This window comes from Notolepis coatsorum, assembly GCF_963971535.1.
Source record: "Notolepis coatsorum genome assembly, chromosome: 14".
NCBI lineage: Eukaryota > Metazoa > Chordata > Actinopteri > Aulopiformes > Paralepididae > Notolepis > Notolepis coatsorum.
Genome location: NC_140178.1, coordinates 55,321,205 through 55,343,076, shown reverse-complemented (window position 1 = coordinate 55,343,076; position 21,872 = coordinate 55,321,205). Strand labels below are relative to the sequence as shown.

The window sequence follows — 21,872 nt, the reverse complement described above, 5'->3', positions numbered from 1 at the left end:
TATGACATACCAGATTTGCAAATACAGTACTGTTTGTGATACAAAAAGTGTCCAGAAAAAGAGTGTATATACATTTGACGTAGAAACTGTACATTTGAGGAGGTTGGGTAGGTGGGGTGGGGTTGGGTGGGGGGGGGGGGGGGGGGGGGGGGGGGGGGGCTGTACATTGGAGGTGTAGGGGGGGCGGTGGGTAGGGGGGGGGACACTGTACACTGTACATTGGAATACTGACAAAGCCATACTTGGTAATTTACTGTACAACTGGGTTAGGACATTTGTAGGGGCCAGTTTTGAAATGCAGTCTCCTGTAGGTGTTCTTTGAGAGTGTTTTTGAAAGTGGGTAGTGATTCGCATTCCTTTACAGGATGGTCATGCTGGACCTACAAAAGGCCTTCGACACTGTCAATCACTCCATTCTGATTAACAAGCTAAAATGATTAACAAGCTAAAAGCAATTGGTTTTGATAGTGTATCAGTGAGCTGGATACAATCCTACCTTGAGGGGAGAGAACAGATGGTGGAGGTAAACGGTACTCTACCCCCCCCCCCCCCCTCACAGTGAGCTGTGGTGTTCCACAAGGAAGCATACTAGGACCGCTACTGTTCCTAATTTATGCAAATGACATGTCATCAGCTTGTGACTGCAACTTGTTCTTGTTCGCGGACGACTTAGCCCTGCTGGTCTCTGACAAGAACAAGTTACAGGTTGAAAAAACCCTCAGCTCAAAACTCGGCAGAATCTGCACCTGGCTTGCTGATAACAAACTATCATTACCCCTGGGTAAAACAGAGTCCATTCTCTTCGGATCAAATAACAAACTCAGCAAGACCGACGGCTTCTCAGTTACAGTGGGTGACAATATTGTCACAAGGAAAGATGAAATTAAATTACATACCTAGATTCCATCCTAGAGGCAAATCTTTCTTGTGACAAAATGGCATCCAAGGTAATAAGAAAAGTCAACCAACAAACTAGATTCTTGTACCGGATCTCCTCTCTGGTAAACAAGAATACCCTGAAGACTCTGGCAGGAGCACTCATTCAAGGGTACTACGACTATGCTTGCACCTCATGGTACCAAAGCACCTCAAAGGCGCTAAAAACAAGATTACAAACATCACAAAACAAACTGGTCAGACTTCTACTTGACCTTACCCCTAGAACCCACCTCACCCCTGCCCACTTTGACTACCTAGGATGGCTTAGAGTAGATAACAGAGTACAGCAACTTGCAATGGGCCTGGTCTACAAGATACACTATACGACTAAGGTACCCATGTACAGTACATGTCAAAATACTTCCCAAAGGTCAGTGAATACCACGACCACAACACCAGAGGAAGCTCAACAAATCATGTTAAACCCAGATTTGGCTCAAACAAGGGACTAAACACGTTTCGCAATTATGCCACATCAATGTGGAACGCCCTACCCAAAGCTGTAAAGGAATGTGAATCCCTACCCACATTCAAAACCACTACCTACGGGAGGCTGCAATTCGAAACTGGCCACCGTAAATGTCCATACCCCCCACCCCCACCCCCTCCTAATAGTCAGTCTCCTCCCCACCGTATGTATATATATGTATATATGTGAGCTAGGGAAGTCAGCCTTTTCCTTTGATGCCTCTAACTCATGGAATGTCCTTCAACTCGCGCTGAAATTGGAGGTTCTCCCTTCCCTTGGAATGTTTAAACGTATGATTTCAGACCATTGTGTGACTACCTGTAACTGTTTTAGTTGATATTTTTTTTATTATTTTGAAACGTTTTAATTTTTTTTTTTACTCTGGTGTTTAAATTTCTGTGAATATTGTTTTTATTATGTACTGTATAATCGTCATTTCTGTAAATGAGGGAAACCTCAGATGCTTACGATTTTAAATTAAGGTTGAAATGAAATATTCTCTCCCCACTGCATGTATATTTCTCTCCCACCCACCCCCTCCTAATGTACAGTCTCCCACCGTATGTATATTCTCCCCCCACCGTATGTATACTTCTCTCCCACCCACCCCCTCCTAATGTACAGTCCCCTCCACATGATATGTATATACTCTGTCAGGATCTATGGGTAACAGTACTGTATATTTGCATATCGTATATGTCACAAATGTAACAGTACTATACACCTGTATGTCATATGTCCCTATGCCATAAATGCCATGATGTCATATATGTTGTGTATGTCATAAATGTCACTGAATTGAAAATGGGGGACCCTGATGTAAACAAGACAAACGTCTTTCTCTGGTCTGCATCCCCTTAACAATTGTGTGTATTGAGACGTACTGTATTGTACCCATTCTGCAATCTGTTAAATAAAGTTTTCATTCATTCATTCATCTTACTGGGAGATGTCTACTTCTGAGTTTAAAAGTGCCTGACGATATCAAATCAATCACAAAACCTAGCATGTGCAAATATTTCTCAGTATTACTTAGGCCTGCAGCCTGCTGTCGTGGAAATTACTAAGAGAACATCCGATGAGCCCAGTAAATCATTCTGAGTCGAGTTATATATAAAAAAAAATAACATAGATTTATTCATTGTGGCCACAGTGAAAATGATCAGTTTATAGAGAGACACACATGTTTACACACAAGCGTCTGACCAGAAAGTGACACAGAGCCCTGGTCAGACATACGATTAAATGCATAATTGAAATTACGTACATTAGACATCCAGATATGACAAAGGATAACCAAAATATGAACAAGCCTTGGCTAGGCGGGTGTTATTGTTACGTCTCTAACTGGAGTGGGAAACAACCTTGGCACGGCTCTACGGCTCCCACACCTTCGACACACAGTCGAATATGTAGCCTAGTGTCTGCTGTAGTCAGACCAGTTTACTAGTTGGTCATATTAAACTAGTCAAGCTGTACAGAGATTTAACATAGATGGACATAGATAACATTTCCATAACACTGCTCATACTTAATACGTATTTCCATCTCAAATACACTTCTTGCTTTTGTCCATTATATTGGCTTAACTGCAACTGATTATCCCATGTTCCTGCTATATGATGAGTCATTCATCCACTTATTATGCTGTATGTAGGTGTTTATACTCGGGAGATTGTTCTGGCATTGGGGAGATGAGTCATGATAAAACAGGTTAGCCCCCCCACTCCCCCTGTCTACTGTAAATCCCCATTTGGCATTATGTCTCACATAGCCCACACATATTAATGATGTAGATTCGTTTTGTCATTGTATTAATTTAATTTAAATTATCTTTGGCTGACATTTCAGCACAATCTCAGTGTTGTTGACAGCAATTTTAGATTTCCTAACAGCCTATCGTGTGTTGCTATGAGAATAAGCGTCCAATTAACGGAACGAGGAGGCGGGCATTGGACCGAGGGGCGGGAACAGTCGAGGCGACACAGGCAGCGCAGTGTCGAATTTGTCGGCACAGCGATAGTGTTGTTGTGCAGGGAAGGCATTATCGCGAAGATGATTGAACATGGAGAGAAATGGACACATCATACGAACTGAGATCACCGCGATTACTTACACCGACTTGGACTGGACTTGATTTAACAGCCGTTTGATTTCACGAGAGGATTCCGTAAACAACGTCTGGGTTATAACGCCGTGAAGTTAGGAATCTTTGTTGTCCTCGGACTAAAAGAAAGCGGGCCCATTAGACCTCGGGTGAAGTTATCGCCTACCCTCGCTCGCTGCGTTCGTTCGATTTGAATGAACCGCGAACGATATCGCAGTATTTTCCTCAACGGAGTGCACTCGGGGTTGCTGTGTGCAGAATGTGGATCATCGGACAATGTCGCTGAATTATCCTCATGATACTTGTTAGCTGGCACCAGTTGTAACCACAACGACTGTAGCGTAGTAGACTAGCTAACCAGTGCTAAGCTAACGTGAGCTTGCTTTCTGACGAGGCTAGTTGTTATGAACTAACGTTAGCTGACGCTAACTATCAGCTCGTGTTATGTGGACAACAACAGGGAGGACCTCAGTTACTTGGACCAGCCAGGTCTGGCACTTTGGGCACCCACTGGGAGACTCAATTTAGTAAGGTAACGTTAGGCATATTAGTCTATTTATTTTGTTGGTAGTGGTAGGTTGTTGTTATGAACTAGCTAGCAGTCGAGTACAATTTTATTTGGATGAGTAATGTCCCTAGAGAAAACATGTGTTTTTCTCCTCAAGACAGACTGACTATTGCCAATAAACCCAGTATTTCCACCGTCTGTTGAAAAAGAAAACGGCTAGCAAGCATTTTATTTATTTTTTATTGTTTATGTCAGTGCATTTAACTTCTGACAGATGTTGAGCTATCAGATGTGGCATTCCAGGCTGTGACACATAGCATGTGGGTGATGAATAGGTGGTTACATTTAACCTGTTCCACCCCAGGTGAAAATCTGCATAAAATGTATACCTAGATAAATGGAATATTGCTCCACTTCTACAAGGGCTATTTGCATATTCTTGGTATCTAGGAACATCCATGGACCTCAATGAATGTATTCTCAGTGTCAGAAATATTGTGTCTATTACTAGGCTTGCTTAAATTGTGATGAAACAAAGGAAAATATGAATTATGATTTTTCTTTTCATCTTTGACAGTGAATAAAACCATGATAATAATGACCAAACTTAAAAAAACTGCCACTGAGCTCATTCAGTACCCTCTTGAGATCATGTGTACAAAAGATCTAAGGAAATTAATAAAGGGAAGATGATCAAACTGAAGGTTCTGTATATACAGTACTGAATTCTCCCATCCGGACCAATGCAATTTGAAATATTATTATAGAATATAGAATATATGCTTATACATTACCTTATTATAGCCAATTCGCACATTTATATATATATACATATAGTATCTTTCAAATGGCCGAGTTCAATTTGGATATAGTATCACCAGGCTTGCATAATAACAGATACTGATATTTACTGTAATCGACTGTACTATTTTATTTCCCCCACAGTATAACCATTTTGTAACTAATTTCAGATCTAATTCTTCCTACATGATAACAATAGTGTGGAGAAACTGACTGCGTTTCAATATTTGTCAAAAACGTTACCTTTTGTAGCTTATTATCGCGAATCATAACAATTATTGATATGATTCATTCAGAACGCTGAACTTTGAACCACCATAGTGGACCACAGGAAGTGTAGAACGGAGAAATTCCAACGCTGAACGATAGCTACGAATCCCCTCTACAAAATGGCCGCACAAAGATTCCAATTCCCATGGTTCAACATTTCCTTTTCCGGTTCTGGGTCAAAAAACGATTGCAAATAGAAAACTTTAAACGATATAAGTACACTTTTAACCTATTGCTAAACTATTGCCAACCTAACGTTTTACATTCTACATGCATTTGTAACATAGTAGTGATATTAATACTTGAAAACATTTGATTTTAAAAACGCTAATTTATTGCATCACTCATAAAAATATTAATATATGATAATAATGTCAAAAGGGGTCGGTACCGACCCCGTGGGGGGGAACAGGTTTTAAGGTTGTCAGTTGTTATGAGTTGGAAAGACAATGCCAGCTGCTTTAGGTAAAGATTTTCTTTGAGCACCAACCTATAACCAGACTATTTTTGGCCCATAAGTATGTTTTGCTTTCCGGCTCCCCTTGCTTGTTTTTCATAGATAAGCATGTTCTTCTCTGTTTCACAAGTGTGAAGATTTTAAAACTGGCACGTCGGCTGAACACTGAACATACACATTTTCCACCCACTTGTGCAAGTTCATGACATAGCTTCGCCTTTGTTTTCAGTCAAGAGGGGCAAGTTAACACAGGGCCCCTCCATCTCTACGTTCCTCCACACGGCTTCAACCGTGTGCCTCCTCTCTGCAGTGCCCACTGGGCTCAGATGTGAGGCGTGATGGGCAGCCAGGGCAGTCCGGTGAAGAGCTACGACTACCTGCTCAAGTTCCTCCTGGTAGGAGACAGCGACGTGGGCAAAGGAGAGATCCTGGACAGCTTGCAGGATGGCTCAGCCGAGTCCCCCTATGCTTACAGCAGCGGTGAGTCACTACTAGCTTATCTGGAGACCGGCTTGTTTGGTTTTTGTCCTCTGGATGAGTGCCTCGTGCTGTGTCGCGTCATGCTCACTCACCACAAAACTCTTAAACACGCTCACTGAGCCCTACATACAAGGAACTCACCCAGCTGTGTGCTGATTTAAAAATTACATTAGCATTCATTGTCACACTGTTAACACTATGGGTGCCGGCCAGAAATCCGGAAAATGACTGTGGATTGCCAGCGCTATTTGTCTATGGAGAAATTCCCCTTCTTTGCAGGGCTATAACTTTTTAAATTCTATTGCTACATTGCCATTATTAGGGCCCATTCAAAGTCCTATATGTATTGTTCATTGTGTAGCAACGTTAAACTTTTTCATTCACATATTCATAGTAAAGTATGGTCTAATGTATAAGTATGTTTTCATCTCTTTCTGCAGCTTTCTTCAGAACGTGATATATAGCCCCAAATGCATTATATTGATGATGAAATACAGTTTGATGGCAATTGGGGCGATATAAAAAATTTCAATTGGACGTACTTCTAGAATGATCTACGTATGATCTGATGATGACTGGATGGGCGGGGGATCGTTTATAATTCCGTGGGCAGCGTTATATCATTCATCTAGTGTGGGTGATATGTTCATCATAACAGTTTATATGGAATACGATCAAAAATAACGCTGAATCTTACCGTATCCTCCTCGCGCCGTTGGGCGATGAGCGTGGAACAGTCATTTACCTATTATGGTATGTAGAAATATCGGGTCCATTTCCAGCTTGTATAATAGTATATATGTCCAAATCATGTTGTTTATCGAGTTATTGGCAATCGATCGCTATGTATTGTGTCGAGATCGAGTCCCGGTAGCCAAACAGTGCCCGGAAGTAATACGGCCGACCAGCACAACCTCCATAGCACTTCCTGTTTGGCGATTGCGCCGATCGGCCACCAGATGGCGCTCCTGAACCGCCAGAGAGCTCAGTGGGTCCTCCTGGTGGATCTCAGGCCAGCGGAGGGGAAATATGAATCCGATCGCAGATTTTTGAAATATTGATATAAGGACGCTGTAAAGCGTCCTCCGGCAACTTGAGCATGGCCGGGAATGACTCTTTTAAGCGTTTTCCGGCAGTCAAAGTGTTAAGATTCACAGGAACACACCTCTCACAACATGGGAGTGCATTTGAGACAAGCAAGACAGTGTTTTAGATGGTTGTCGTTGTCGGGTGGGTGTTTGTGACACACAGAGAACAGTGTGTGTGTGTCAGACCACTGATTCAGGACAGCCCTGGTTTTTATGACCTCCCAGTTCCATAACATGACCTGTGTATGGGGACAGTCTATCGCATACAGAAACACACACACATGCACACAGTGAAAGCTATACAGCCACGTCCCAGCAGTGTGGGTAACAACAGCAGATGCTTTATATTCCAGGGTTTCCTGCTTGCATGCATGGGTTGAACGGAGGCCTCTCACAACCAAGGCTGTTATTATTATACCGCTCATTATGGAATGGGATGGAAATCTTTTAGAAATCCATGCCCGGTTGATTCAAATGTTAACTACTGTACCAGATTAAATGCAATCAAAGGTATTCATTCAACTACTTTCCCCTTTCAGAATAGATGGGTTTCAAAATATCGACTTTTAGCAACAAGAACGTACTAGTACCATCTAGTGTTGGGGTCAGCGGTGACCTGCCAATTACCGTACTAGTTAGAGAACCGGGCTTGTGAGCTGAAGGTTGCTTGTATTATATGTAATGGGCAGCTTTCAGGTGTGTGGCAAGGGTTTACAGAATTTTTTTTTATGTCCTAGCAAAATCATCCCAGGGTAAAGAGAGTGGAGACCATAGAGACTATATTATATACTATATATCAGCGTTTCTTTACTACAACTCTTCTGATCGGATCGAGGCAGTTTTCTGGGATGTTGCTGAGCAGACCGTGAGCTTGTTAGTTGAAATAGGCCTGACACTGACAGAGTCTCTGGAGGATCTCTGTTGAGGGGGCAGGCTCTACACTGACACCACCCGATTGGATGCGCTCTCATTATCTGGGCCTGAAGAGTTGGAACGCCGGGGTTCTCTCGCTGCCGTGGCTATGAAAGTGACATCTTAGCAGTGCCTGCTGAATCTAGGGGTGCACCGATGTATCGGTCGGTTTCTATCGGTATCGGCCGATAAGTGCCTTGTTGACTGCAATCGGCCTATCGGCCGATAAGCTCAAATGTGCTGATGGCAGTTGTGCAGGAGCTTAGAGGACTGTATATAAATTTCACCTTAGGGGGTTTTGTAGGATGCCTTAACTGCTAAACTAATTGTACCAAATTACACAGCTGAGTGAATAACTTAAAATGGAGTCACCTAGACTAGAAAGAGCGAGGAAACTGTTTGAATCATAATGCCATTTTTTATATAAACAAAAGGGGGAAAAAACATACATACAAATATTATTATCACTTTACACAATTCCTAATTAAATACTATAGCTAAATTTAGATGGGCACCCAAAAGGTTCTATTAAAGTGTTCTGGCCAACGTTGCCGCGGTTACCACTGCAGTAGAGGAACAATTCCCTCTGCAGTACGAGAGAGGTGGAGAGAGTTAGTAATCCTGGTGGTGAGAAAGAACCCGGATGTGTTCTGTAACAAGGAGTAGTCGACCGCTGCGTGGTGATGAGGGCGGGAAGACGCTGCCCGGTCCGATTGGCGCCACCAGTCTGCTCCTGCAGACCAGATGCTCCGCTGTGGTGGATCCGAGTGTCTCTTTCCGCTCTGTAGTGCTGCACGCTGACAGCCACTGAAGACACGCTGGTCCCCTCTGTACAACAGGCTACTGCTAGTGGCTACTACATAGGACTGGTTGTGTCCTTTTACAGAGTCCCTTCGGCACAGACCCTATCTAAATGTCCTCTGGTCTGTGCTATATATCGTCTGATATGTCCAGTATAGAGCAGCTATCAACGCATGAGCATCGGGCTACGTTAGGTTTTAGCTCCGAGCTAGCTAGCTTCGGCTAACTGCTAACGATAAATGGGGAATACTATAGTCCACTGTAATGTGCTAATCCCAGACGTTTACTAAACATCGAATTAGCTGGTTACTAAAACTCACTCTCTCTTGGTGGAATAATGTCCACTTGGTAAGCAACTTTACATCCTTGGTCACCGTCAAACTATAACGTTACGTGACTAACGCTGGATGCATTTCTCCCGTCTCGTTCTCTACCAGTCTGGGCAAGTTCAACGTCAGTTCAAGTGTCCTAGAGGAAGTGACGCACTTGCGCTAAACACTACCACCTCTGGCCCACTAGATGGCAGCACTGTCATATAACATGAGTTGCCAGCAGTAGGCAGACAGTAAACATTATGTGGTAAATAATAACTTGTGGTAAATAATAACTTAGCTTCCACATATTAAACAGGTTGGTGAACTTAAAGGGGGGTAATCTTAGGACTATTTTTACCTAATTGCAGACCCTTCAGCACAGCAGTAGTCGATCAATATCCATCAATTTGTGTCTCGTCAAAAGGCAAAAAAAAGTTCAGTCAAAGCGACCTGCACAACGCCACCTCCACCACACACACACAAGCTACTGCATCAAAGTTACTACTTATGATTAACAACAGCATTCGTTTTGTGGCATTAACGTTATAACTTATATAGTTAGTGTTACACGTTCAATAACATCAGCATATTATTTACCCGAACATAGCAAGTAGCAAGCATTACTCAATTCATAGCTCAGTTCCTTCCGTTGCTCAGAGCCCGTACTGAGTTGTACCCATTCTGCAATCTGTTAATAAAGTTTTCAATCAGACAAATGTATAGAAAAGCTTTGTTTTATTATAACATTCGTTGCAGTAAAATCATTATGCCTCGTTTGGTTATCCTGCGGAGCGCTGGTAATCTACTCGTGGCCAGCGGGGAGCTAACGTTATTAGCACGTTGGTTTGTACGGAATACGCGCTTGCTGATTGGTGGTAACAGCAGAGGCGGGTGCAAGCGGTGTGACGTAATTGGCAGAATCCACTGTCAATCAAAATTGTTCTGTTGCATTGCATTGGTTGAGAGCTCTGGTTGAGACAATAGTATCCAGCTGCAGCGCGGCAGACTATACTGGGAGAGATATAGTGCTACATGGCATGGTGGAATTAATACCATTGAATACCATGAAATCCTTTTTTTAAGTAAGTAAAGAGGCCTATGTTCATATCGGTGAGCACAATTTGTAACACAAAAAGAGAGACGTGTAGCCTATTTATTTAATATTTTATTTATTCATTTTATTATTATTATTTTATTTGTTGCCATGGCTAAAATAATAGTCAAGCATAGGGCTAAAACATTTTCATAAACAATAATATAATTTTTGGTTATAATAAGGGCTTTTCTATGCATTTGTCTGATTGATTGATTGATTGATTGAAAGCTTTATTGACAGATTGCAGAGTGGGTACAATACAGTACTGGACTGGACTGGAGGATGAAGACCAGAAAAATACTTTTGGCTTTTTTACATAAGGGTCCTCCATTTTCAATTTATCAAAACATTTAGAGACATACAAATATACAGTAGTTTCATAAAAACTACAAAAAAAAAATATATATATAAAAAAAAATATTACAATTTTTTTTGCCACAAATATCGGTATCGGCCGATTGTGTTAGTTGAACAATCGGTATCGGTGGCAGGGTTTCCGTTAGAAAAAATTGTTGCCGGCCTCAGTGTCCGGTAGATTTCAATCTACCGGTCAAATGAGAGAAATTCCGGTCAGAGTTTATTGAGCTTAAAAACAATTGATAGGCAAAAGAATGACAACAAAACAAAAGAATGACATCATCAAGGCATGTAGATTTATAATATTTTTACTTAAAACTAGGCTACTTTTGCGTATAAAGTCATTATATTCCAAATAAAATAAGTCCCGAGACTCGTGCTGCTGCCGACTTTAAATCAAATAGGTGTCTGTGGGCAGTCGCCCGACATTAATAAACAACAGTCTGTTATAATCACATTTTTATGAGCTAACGAATTCCGTTATATTGGACATTTGTATTAATTATATCAAGCGAAGAACTGAGAAATTTGGCAGAGAGAGACGGCAACATTATCGTGGGTTTGCGTGACGACTCTCTCTCCACCTCCCAATGACTTATTTGCGAGAGTATGTCGATGCAGAGCAGCAGATTCAGCTGTTATTGGCTCTTTTCTGGGGACCGCACAGCAGCGCCCCCCACCCAACATTGAATTGAAAATGGCTGAATTGGAGTACTGCTGGAGTACTGCATTGTGCTGCTGCTGCTCCGGCTCTGCAGCTTCACAAAAGTTCGCACACCCAGCACTAAGCTCTCGCTGACAACGTCGTTGTCATTATTAGAAGCAACGATGAAACAAATGTAATGATTGTTTCGTTCATCGCATAGGCTATTTAATTTTAGCCTATTTTAATACAATTCAAATAATCAAATTGTGCTTAGACTCAGGGAATTATTTTCACCGGACATTAAGACCGGAGAGATTAAATATGTCGGACTTCAACAGATTTTGCCGGTCAAATACCGGTAATTACCGGCTAACGGAAACGCTGATCGGTGGCACATTTTCATATCGGTGCATCCCTAGCTGAATCAAGAGGTTTATTTGTCACATACATACCAGGGCATACAGTGAAATGCGTGTGGTCATGCCTGCATTGATTGTGCAAAATACAATGATAAAAATAGGCATAGAAAAAAATAAAATGGGTAAGACGCAAGATATGCATGGTAAAAAAAGACATGCTAAGTTCCTGAGAAACTGGTTCTTCCTATATACACTACTATACAATATACAATTTACAATTTTAATTTTCACTCTTAATGTATCTAAACTATACTTTACAGTACCTCCTTCCTTTTAAAGTGACTTTCTATTTTTTAATGTGACATTTTGTTTAAAGTGATTGTTTTAGCGGTTGCCGTGTGTGTGTGTGTGTGTGTGTATGTGTGCTCATGTGTACTTGTGAGTGGAGAGTTCAGTGTTCTGATGGCCTGGGGGAAGAAGCTGAGCCGGAGTCTCTCTGTTCTTGCAGTGTGTGACCGTAGGCGCTTGCCTGACCGCTGTTGCAGCAAACTGGTGGTCTGTGGCTTCAAAAAGAGCTGTTATGCACGCACACACAAGATTTCCACTCCCTTCAGGTTCAGAGGGAAGCCCTAGACTAGAGGAAAGTGGATGGGGGAGTAGGGAGAGAAAGAGAGAAGGTAATGCCTTTACATTGTAGGGTCACTCCTTCTATGCTAATGTTTCTGGTATATGAATTCTGGACCAGAGGAGTGGGCTCAACAGGCAGAGAACATCTTACATTTTCTACACGCTGTCTGACTGTGTTGATGGAGCCTCTGTGAGATTGTCAAGGGAGAAGAGAAGGGGTGGAGAGCCAAGTGAGAATGGAAGAGAGAGAGAGCATGACCATTCCATCCATAAAGCCTAATGAGGCCCACTTCTGGTTTTATGGTGACTGGTTTTCGATATGTCGCCAGCTTGTGCAAATGTAATATTAGAGAAGAAGATGCACTCTCAGAGACGATCCCCAAAGTATCCATTTCATTACTAAGATGAGGGGGAAAACCTGTAGTACAGGTCCAAAATTTATAAAAGTCCCACGGAAAATGAGTGTTTAACAAAGGTTTTTGTAATGTGTGTACCACAATAATTCAGCGTGATTATCCAAAATGGCCGTCCACTTCCATTCATTCAGACGTGTGAGTCAAAACAAAGAACTTGTTTGTCTTTTTCTGCCCCCTTCTCGTTCCAATCAGCGCTCCTTGGCTACAATGGTGGTCAATAGGGGTGTAACTAGGGATGCACCGATATGAAAATTGGCCACCGATACCGATTGTAACACAATCGGCCGATACCGATACCGATATTTGTGGCAAAAAAAAGTATTACATCTTTTTTTATATATATATTTTTTTTGTATTTTTTTTTATGAAACTACTGTATATTTGTATGTGTATGTTTGTATTTGTAGGCCTCTTTACTTACTTAAAAAAAGGAAACATCAAGAAATATGTTTATGGTATTAATTCCACCATGCCATGTAGCACTATCCCTCTCCCAGTATGGTCTGGCGGCCTGCAGATGGTAAACTATTCTCTCAACCAGAGCTCTCAACCAATGCAATAGAACCATTTTGATTGACAGTCGATTCTGCCAATTACGTCACACCGCTAGCACCCACCTCCTGCTGTTCTTACCACCAATCGGCAAGTGTTTATTCATTTTCTACTTCCGGGCATGCCGCCATTGATCTGCTTGCGAGAACCACAACAGACTTACCGTAGCTAATACGTTAGCTGCCCGCCGACCATCGCTCCACAGGATGACCAAACGACTCGAGAGTCGAGACATAATGATTTTACTGCAACAAATGTTATAATAAAACAAAGCCTTTCTATACATTTGTCTGATTGAAAACTTTATTAACAGATTGCAGAATGGGTAGTTGGGTACGGAATGAGCAACGGAATGGAACTGAGCTATGAACGGAGTAATGCCTTGCTTTACTTGCTATGTTCGGGTAAATAATATGCTGATGTTATTGAACGTGTAACACTAACTATATAACGTTAATGCCACAAAACGAATGCCTTGTTAATCATAAGTAGTAACTTTGATGCAGTAGCTTGTGTGTGTGTGGGGGACGGCGGGCGTTGTGCAGGTAGGTCGCGAGTGAACTTTTTTTTGTCTTTTGACGCTACACAAATTGATGGATATTTATCGGCTACTGCCATCGTCCCGGGAGCTCACGTTGATACATGGATGGTGCTAACTAACTAGCTACCATCCCGGGAGCTCACGTTGATACATGGATGGTGCCAACTAACTAGCTACTGTCCCGGGAGCTCACGTTGATACATGGATGGTGCTAACTAACTAGCTACTGTCCCGGGAGCTCACGTTGATACATGGATGGTGCTAACTAACTAGCTACTGTCCCGGGAGCTCACGTTGATACATGGATGGTGCTAACTAACTAGCTACCGTCCCGGGAGCTCACGTTGATACATGGATGGTGCTAACTAACTAGCTACTGTCCCGGGAGCTCACGTTGATACATGGATGGTGCTAACTAACTAGCTACTGTCCCGGGAGCTCACGTTGATACATGGATGGTGCTAACTAACTAGCTACTGTCCCGGGAGCTCACGTTGATACATGGATGGTGCTAACTAACTAGCTACTGTCCCGGGAGCTCACGTTGATACATGGATGGTGCTAACTAACTAGCTACCGTCCCGGGAGCTCACGTTGATACATGGATGGTGCTAACTAACTAGCTACCGTCCCGGGAGCTCACGTTGATACCTACTAACTGGCTACCGTTCTGTGATTTGTTTACTTCGAGGTTGAAGAAAGTGCACTTTTAGGTTGAAAGAACGGGGGCCAGGGGCGGCGTTGTGCAGGTTGCGACGCGTTTTGCCTTTTGACGCGACACAAATTGATGGATATTTATCGGCTACTGCCATCGGCACATTCAAGCTTATAGGCCGATTGCAGTCAACAAGGCACTTATCGGCCGATACCCGACCGATACATCGGTGCACCCCTAGGTGTAACAATGCATCGATCCTATGGTCGAATCTCATCAAATCGCGGTCAAATGAATATTGAATCGTTGCCTGAAGAATCGTAATCAAATTGTTGTGGGGTCAGTGATGCACCGATGTGAAAATTGTGGCCGATACCGATAACCGATATTAATATTGCTTTTCTGGCCGATACCGATATTTACCGATGTCAATATCTCTGTATAGAAAACACCTTTTTATGATAATCAAATAAAGAGCTATTTTCCAAAATGCATTTTTTTGAAATCTTTCATATATATATCGGCCCATATCGGCCCTATCTTGATATCGGACCGATACCGATGTGTAAAAAAACTGCCATATCGGCCGATATTATATCGGCGGCCGATATATCGTGCATCACTAGGTCAAATATTTACACCCCTATATTATTGACTTATAGTCTATTCATGCTGAGTGAATCAGTTCCCCCAGCCACATTTGTGTATTCAAATTTTTTGGGGGAATTGACTGATTGAAAATTAATCGAATCGAATCGTGGTCAAATGAAGAGATTTCATGATTCATTGAATCGTTGCCTAAAGAATCTTAATCGAATCGTTGTGCGGTCAAATATTTACACCCCTAGTGGTCAATCATTTTCGCCATCAGTGGTGACTGGTCAGTTCAGGACCATTTACAACCAGACGTGGTCACTACAGCTTGTCAAATGGCGCTTGCCATTTTGTCTTGTAACTCGAGACCCGAAGCTAGGATAGGCCCGGATAGGAATACCATACCTCGGCTCCAGTACACTCCGAAGAGGGTGAAATCCTGTATTTTCCACAACTGACAACGGTTGGTCGTCAAGAGCGATTTACTGGGTAAGCCCTTCCTGTTGTTTTCACTGCCTGTGGATTTTCTCTGGCCATCTTCTGTCACTTCTCCAGTGTTTGCAGTGTTGGTTGTTTTGTGCTGCTGCTGCTAGCGTTAGCAAACTCCTTGTACTCAATCTCACGTTTGCTCTTCATATGTTTGATCAAATTACTAGCGAAGCTATTTTTCGCTCCTTCTTTTGACACTTTAGCAGAACATAGTTTGCAGTCTGCTTTGCTCTGGTCAGCATGGCTCCACCGCACACCATGCCCACCTGCTCCCAATTGATCTAACTTTACGCTGCACACAGAACGTCGCCATAAAGTGGTGTCGGGCGGCTGTCGCGAGAGGTATCGGGCAAGTACAAGTACAGCAAAACAGGGCAGTATCGAACATGGACATCCCTATCCTCAATGATCAATACTTATACTAGGGATGCACCGATATGAAAATTTGCCACCGATACCGATTGTTCAACTAACACAATCGGCCGATACCGATATTTGTGGCAACAATTTTTTTTTGTAATTTTCTTTTTATATATATATTTTTTTGTAATTATTATAATTTTTTTAATGAAACTACTGTATATTTGTATGTGTATGTTTGTATTTGTAGGCCTCTTTACTTACTTAAAAAAAGGAAACATCAAGAAATATGTTTATGGTATTAATTCCACCATGCCATGTAGCACTATCCCTCTCCCAGTATGGTCTTGCGGCCTGTAGCTGGATACTATTGTCTAAACCAGAGCTCTCAACCAATGCAATAGAACAATTTTGATTGACAGTCGATTCGGCCAATTACGTCACACCGCTAGCACCCACCTCCTGCTGTTCTTACCACCAAACGGCAAGCGTTTATTCATTTTCTACTTCCGGGCATGCCGCCATTGATCTGCTTGCGAGAACCACAACAAGCTTACCGTAGCTAATACGTTAGCTCCCCGGCCCCGCCGACCAGCGCTCCACAGGATGACCAAACGAGGCATAATGATTTTACTGCAACGAATTTTATAATAAAACAAAGCCTTTCTATACATTTGTCTGATTGAAAACTTTAACAGATTGCAGAATGGATTGGGTACAACTCTCGGAGCTCTATGAGCAACGGAAGGAACTGAGCTAGTATGAACGAGTAATGCTGGCTACTTGCTCTGTTTGGGTAAATACTAGGGATGTCCGATATTATCGGCCGACCGATATTATCGGCCGATATCGGCAGTAAAATGTGATATCGGAAAATATCGGTATCGAAAAAAAGAAAAAAAACAATAACAATATTTGTTATATAAATATCCAGTGAAATTATTAGTTACCTAAAATTATTCAGTTTTTTGGGTGGGGAAACCCTGCATATATTGGTATCGGTTGATATCGGTATCGGAAATTAAGAGTTGGACAATATCGGAATATCGGTATCGGTAAAAAAGCCAATATCGAGCATCCCTAGTAAATACTATGCTGATGTTATTGAACGTGTAACACTAACTATATAACGTTAATGCCACAAAACGAATGTTTGTGTCATTTTAACAGCAGATACTTTCTTAAATGCCATCTTCCCGACAGAGCGCTGTTGACGGGGAGCTCTGATGGGTTCGCTTGGTTGTGTTATTAGCATTGAACAGCTAACCGAAAGCTAGTGTTAACTAACGTTAAAGGTTTAGCCATAACGTTACCTTGGCTAAAGTTGGGGCTATTCATAATCCAGCAATAATGGCTGCAGACCTGCAAGCAAAGTACAGCAAGTTGGCAAAGGAGTATTCCAACGTAAATCACATTTTCACCAGTAACGTTAGTCTTTCCATCTCCCCGTAGTTCATGCTAGCTAACCTAGCTCACGTTAGCGTCGTCACTTAGCGACCACCTCGCGTACACAATTAATGACATGTTGCGGACAGACCTATCGGTGACGATGTTTAGCTTTTAGTGCCAAATGATAAGAGTCTGAAGCGGAGTCTCAAAAGAGAATGTTGAATATTTAGTAGTAACTTTGATGCAGTAGCTTGTGTGGGGGACTGGGGGTGGCGTTGTGCAGGACGCGACTGAACTTTTTTTTGCCTTTTGACGCCACATAAATTGATGAATATTTATCGGCTACTGCCATCGGCACATTCTAGCTTATTGGCCGATAGGCCGATTGCAGTCAACAAGGCACTTATCGGCCGATACCGATACCTGACCGATACATCGGTGCACCCCTAACTTATACGTCATTGATCTTTAGTTTGGCTTTCGTAAAGTTTGCCAGCTTTGTGGAGTAGTTCTGTGATTTCATTCGCTGACTGCATTTATATAACGCTTTTATCCAAATCGCTTTACAACTTATGCCTCACATTCACCCGTTCATCCACACATCTATGGTGGAGGCAACCGTGCAAGGTGCCAACCTGGTCATCGGGAGCGGTTAGAGGTTAATTGTCTTGCCCAAGTACACTTTGACACACTACTGGGAGGAGCTGGAATTGAACTGGGAACCTTTCGATTACCAGAAAACCACTCTACCTCCTGAGCCACGGTCGCCCCCACTTTTAATACAGCCCTATCCCTTAAGCCTGACGGGCCCTGTACCGGGCCAAGATGAATTTCACGTCATAAATAGACCAATACAGTCCATATTAATTCGTGTTGCGTTTTTCTTCAAATGTAGCCAAGAGTAAAGACCCTAACCCTATCAAAACAGCAGTCAAAGTGAATATTTTCAGCACTGTTTGTTTACCAATGATTTTAAGTGTTATTAGCTAAATATGAGTTTACAAAAGTCTTGCTGCATTGTATCAGAAACTGGCGGATATAGATGCGAGGAAATTACGCTGTCATTCGTGGGCTTTCGGATTTCATAAAACTACACTACCCAACTCACGCCAGCCAAATTTGGAGCCGCCTGGCGTGAAAAAATCTTTTTACGTTCTTTTTGTGATTATGTCTCACAGGTCTAACAAACTTGAATGTTGTTGCCATAAAATAGAACGTAGTTTGTTTCTTTACCTTTCTGTGAATGTCTAGAAAAAAAACGTGTGTCTATCTGATGAAAAATGGCAGAGCATTTTTCATTACAACAAAGTAACTGTGCTTACATTAGATTTCATTCACAATCTTTGCTGCCCTGTTACGGGCGCCTTGAACTCTGCCATTGGAAAGAGGAGATTTTGCCCAATCCATAGAGATGTATGACATGGCCATAATAAGTAAATTTATAGGAGCGGCTACGTGGTGCAGTGGGCAAGGCGCTCACCACGAATGCTGGAGACGCTGTGTTCGCCTGTTCGAGCCCAGCGCTCCACATTGCTTTCAGTTTAGCTAGTCGTCCGTACTAATACACATTGGCAGTATTAGGGGGTGGGAAACTGATGGGTGGGGATCCGGCGTTGTGGACAGCGACTCCTACAGGTCGGTTGGTGCGCCTGCGCAGTAGAATCAGGAAGCGATGGGGGCGGCGCCCCTCCAAAGCGCACACCCCTGACGCTGAAAGATCGCGCCGCGCAGGTGAAAAGATGCGACTGCTGTTACCTCGAGGGTACTCGTGCTATGTATGACTTAGTCCACATTGCAGCCGGCTTGTGGGAGGCAAGAAACAGCGTTCGAGACAGGGGAGGGTTTAATTGGATGATACGAAATTGGGATGATAGAAAAATGGGAGAAAAAGTGGATACATTTTTTTTTTTCATTTATAGGCCTGCTATTATATATTCATATTTAAAATGACATGTGTCCAGATGGCAACATTCAGTACTACTACTGTAGAAACCCCTGTAAGTCATCTGCCCTTTATTCATTTGCTTAGATTCTTTGTACACCTGATCTCAAGAAGGTGCTGAATGAGCTCAGTGGCAATTTTTCACTTCTGGTCAATGGTGTTATTCACAGATAAAAGAAAAAAGATTCTCCCAACTATATAGTATGTTACCACTCATTTGCCCAAATACATTAGATTCTAATTTATTGTAATCGTAGAGCACAAGTACAGTACATTAACAATATACAGTGTAACAAGTGATTACATGGGTATATAATGAAGCTACTGAGTAAATAAGGGTGATATGCTCAGTTTAACTTTCTATTAATGTTTTTTTCCACACCAAATACACCGCTGTTTGAAACTGTTTTGTCCCAAGAAAGTAGCACTGCACTGATTAATCTAATCGCAATTGCAATCAGGATGTCAGCCTGTGCAATTATGTAATTGCAAAAACGATTAGCAATTTAATTAAATAAATTAGAGATGTTCCGATACCATTTTTTCCTTCCCGATCCGATTCCGATACCTAAGCTTTGGGGGGGGGGTCTTTGCCCTATACGTTTTCTTTTATTTATTTTTTAAACTTACTTTCTATAGAAGCAGCTGGGAGGTGCGCTGTTTTAAGTGAGCGTGGGTTATTGAATTGATTGATTGATTGATTGCTAATTTTATTACTGTCCGCCTTGTTTCCAACTGGTTAAGTTTAGGCACTCTTTCGAAGTCGCTCTCTTTCGAAGTTGGTTAAGGTTAGAGTTTGGAATCAGGGCTGGTGGTCTATCACCCTGCTCTAAAGACAAACTCTAACCGTAACCAACTTTGAAAGAGAGTGACTTCGAAAGAGTGCCTATTCTGCCTAAACTTAACCAGTTGGAAACAAGGCGGACAGTAATACAATTTGCAATTAATCAATCAATTCACGCAATTTTAATTTTGTTCCAGAATGACTCATGACCCATCAATTACATCATCCAACATTGTTTAAGAAACTAACACATTTGCCGTGACAGAACTGTTTTTCATTTAGTCTTTATGACCCTATCACCATATCCTTTCGTAATGTTTACTGTCCGGCTTGTCCGCCATCTTGCTTTCACTTCTAAAAACTTGCATGGCGGAGTGATGGTAATGCGGTTGTGGGCGGGTCCTGGGACCAAGAGCGTGGGGTTATTACAAATACCCACGTGTAAGTTCACTGTTTCAGCCAATCAGAATCGAGAAATTTGCATGCCGTTGTAAAATAATTATTATTATATAAATTATAATTTTTTTTTCAGCTACCGTTTTATGTATACTGTTTTTTAGTAATAACTATAAAGTAATGGTATTTATTCAACAACAAGTGTGCTATTACAGGTATTGAAATGAACAATGCAACTTCCTTATACAAAAAAATAAATGTATGAATAATTAAATATCGATACTTGGCGTCCCTGTATCGATACAGTATCGCCACGCAAAGTATCGCGATACTACTACGTATCGATTTTTTCCCCTACCTCCCGTCATCTTGAGGCCCTTTATCTTCCTCCTGGTTCTTCTCTGTTCTCACATAATAATTTTTCATTTCTTTTTAATCAAAAACGATCGGTATCGGATCGGTATCGGCCGATATGGCTCACGACGATCGGTATCGGTGGCAAAAAACGTGATCGGGGCATCCCTAACGGGGTGTTTAGATCATTTTGCATGCCGTGATAAGGTTACGAATTTTACAGTCTGACATCCAGCAGCGTCTATTGAGATGCAAAACAAAAAAAACGCTGGTGCTTTTCAAGACCAGCTGCTCGACAATAAGGAAAGGCCAGAAGTGAGACTCCTTCTTGTTTCATTCATGGCGCTAACAATGGAACATCCCTCGGGAGGTCTACGCGGCACAGGAGCCTGGTGTGAAAAGCCTATTGTTTCAGCAGAGCAATGGACTCTGTTATATTGACGGTGGCTTATCTCCGCAGTGAATAGTTATGGTGTTGGAAGCAGGCCAGTCCAGAGATAACCCCCTGTGGTGCCCTGCCGTGTGGGTTAGGGATGGGCAAAAGTAAAGAGTAGTGCTCGAGTAATTGCTTAGCAAACTCTATTTTTAGAATTCATCTTAAAGCGCATGCCAGCAGGCAGCAGCAATTACAAGATATTGCGTGGAGTCACACACGCACACTACCGATTTGATTGTCTCGCTCCATGGACATAACGATGCACAGCAATATACTCTATGCTTAATGTGTATTGTCAATAATTACCTCCTCTCTGTGTGTAGCAAGCTCATGGAACGGCATGTCCGTATCAATAGTATATGAACGCTGCGCAAAGTGAACAACATGTAGTTGGCACAAATTGGAAATGCACAAACAAACCATTGTTTTTTATCTTTTAGATCATGCTTATTCCAATGCAACATTAAAATAAATAATGCATTTGCAAGCTAATGATAATGGGTTTCAATTAGTTATTCACCGACAATTGATTTGTTTGTAAGATTAGCAATTCTAGGTTAAATTGATCCTGGACTTGGAGAACTAAGTGGAACACACACACACAAGCAACACACAGACAACATCTCTCACCTCAGCATCTCTTTCTAAAGCAGCTTTCACTTATCTTGTGCAAAACCAATAATTTCCACGGATTTGATTTCAGAGTAGGTATGATGAATTAGCAATAATTCAC

General features: G+C 42.0%; 1 protein-coding gene across 4 annotated transcripts in view; it reads left to right on the top strand.

Moving 5' to 3' along the window:
- Nucleotides 1-3,435: 3,435 nt before the first annotated feature.
- Nucleotides 3,436-21,872, top strand: part of LOC311239802 (ras-related protein Rab-40C) — an 87,595-nt gene continuing 69,158 nt past the window's right edge. Inside the window, exons 1-2 of one of the 4 annotated variants that reach the window (XM_084328251.1) lie at nucleotides 3,436-4,042; nucleotides 5,862-6,031. In XM_084328251.1, the coding sequence (XP_084184377.1) occupies nucleotides 5,890-6,031 (142 nt within the window). In that variant the 5' untranslated portion in view covers nucleotides 3,436-4,042; nucleotides 5,862-5,889. Of the gene's footprint in view, nucleotides 4,048-5,780; nucleotides 6,032-21,872 lie in introns of all 4 variants that reach the window. The other 3 variants (XM_084328250.1, XM_084328249.1, XM_084328248.1) reach the window with 3 other exon arrangements.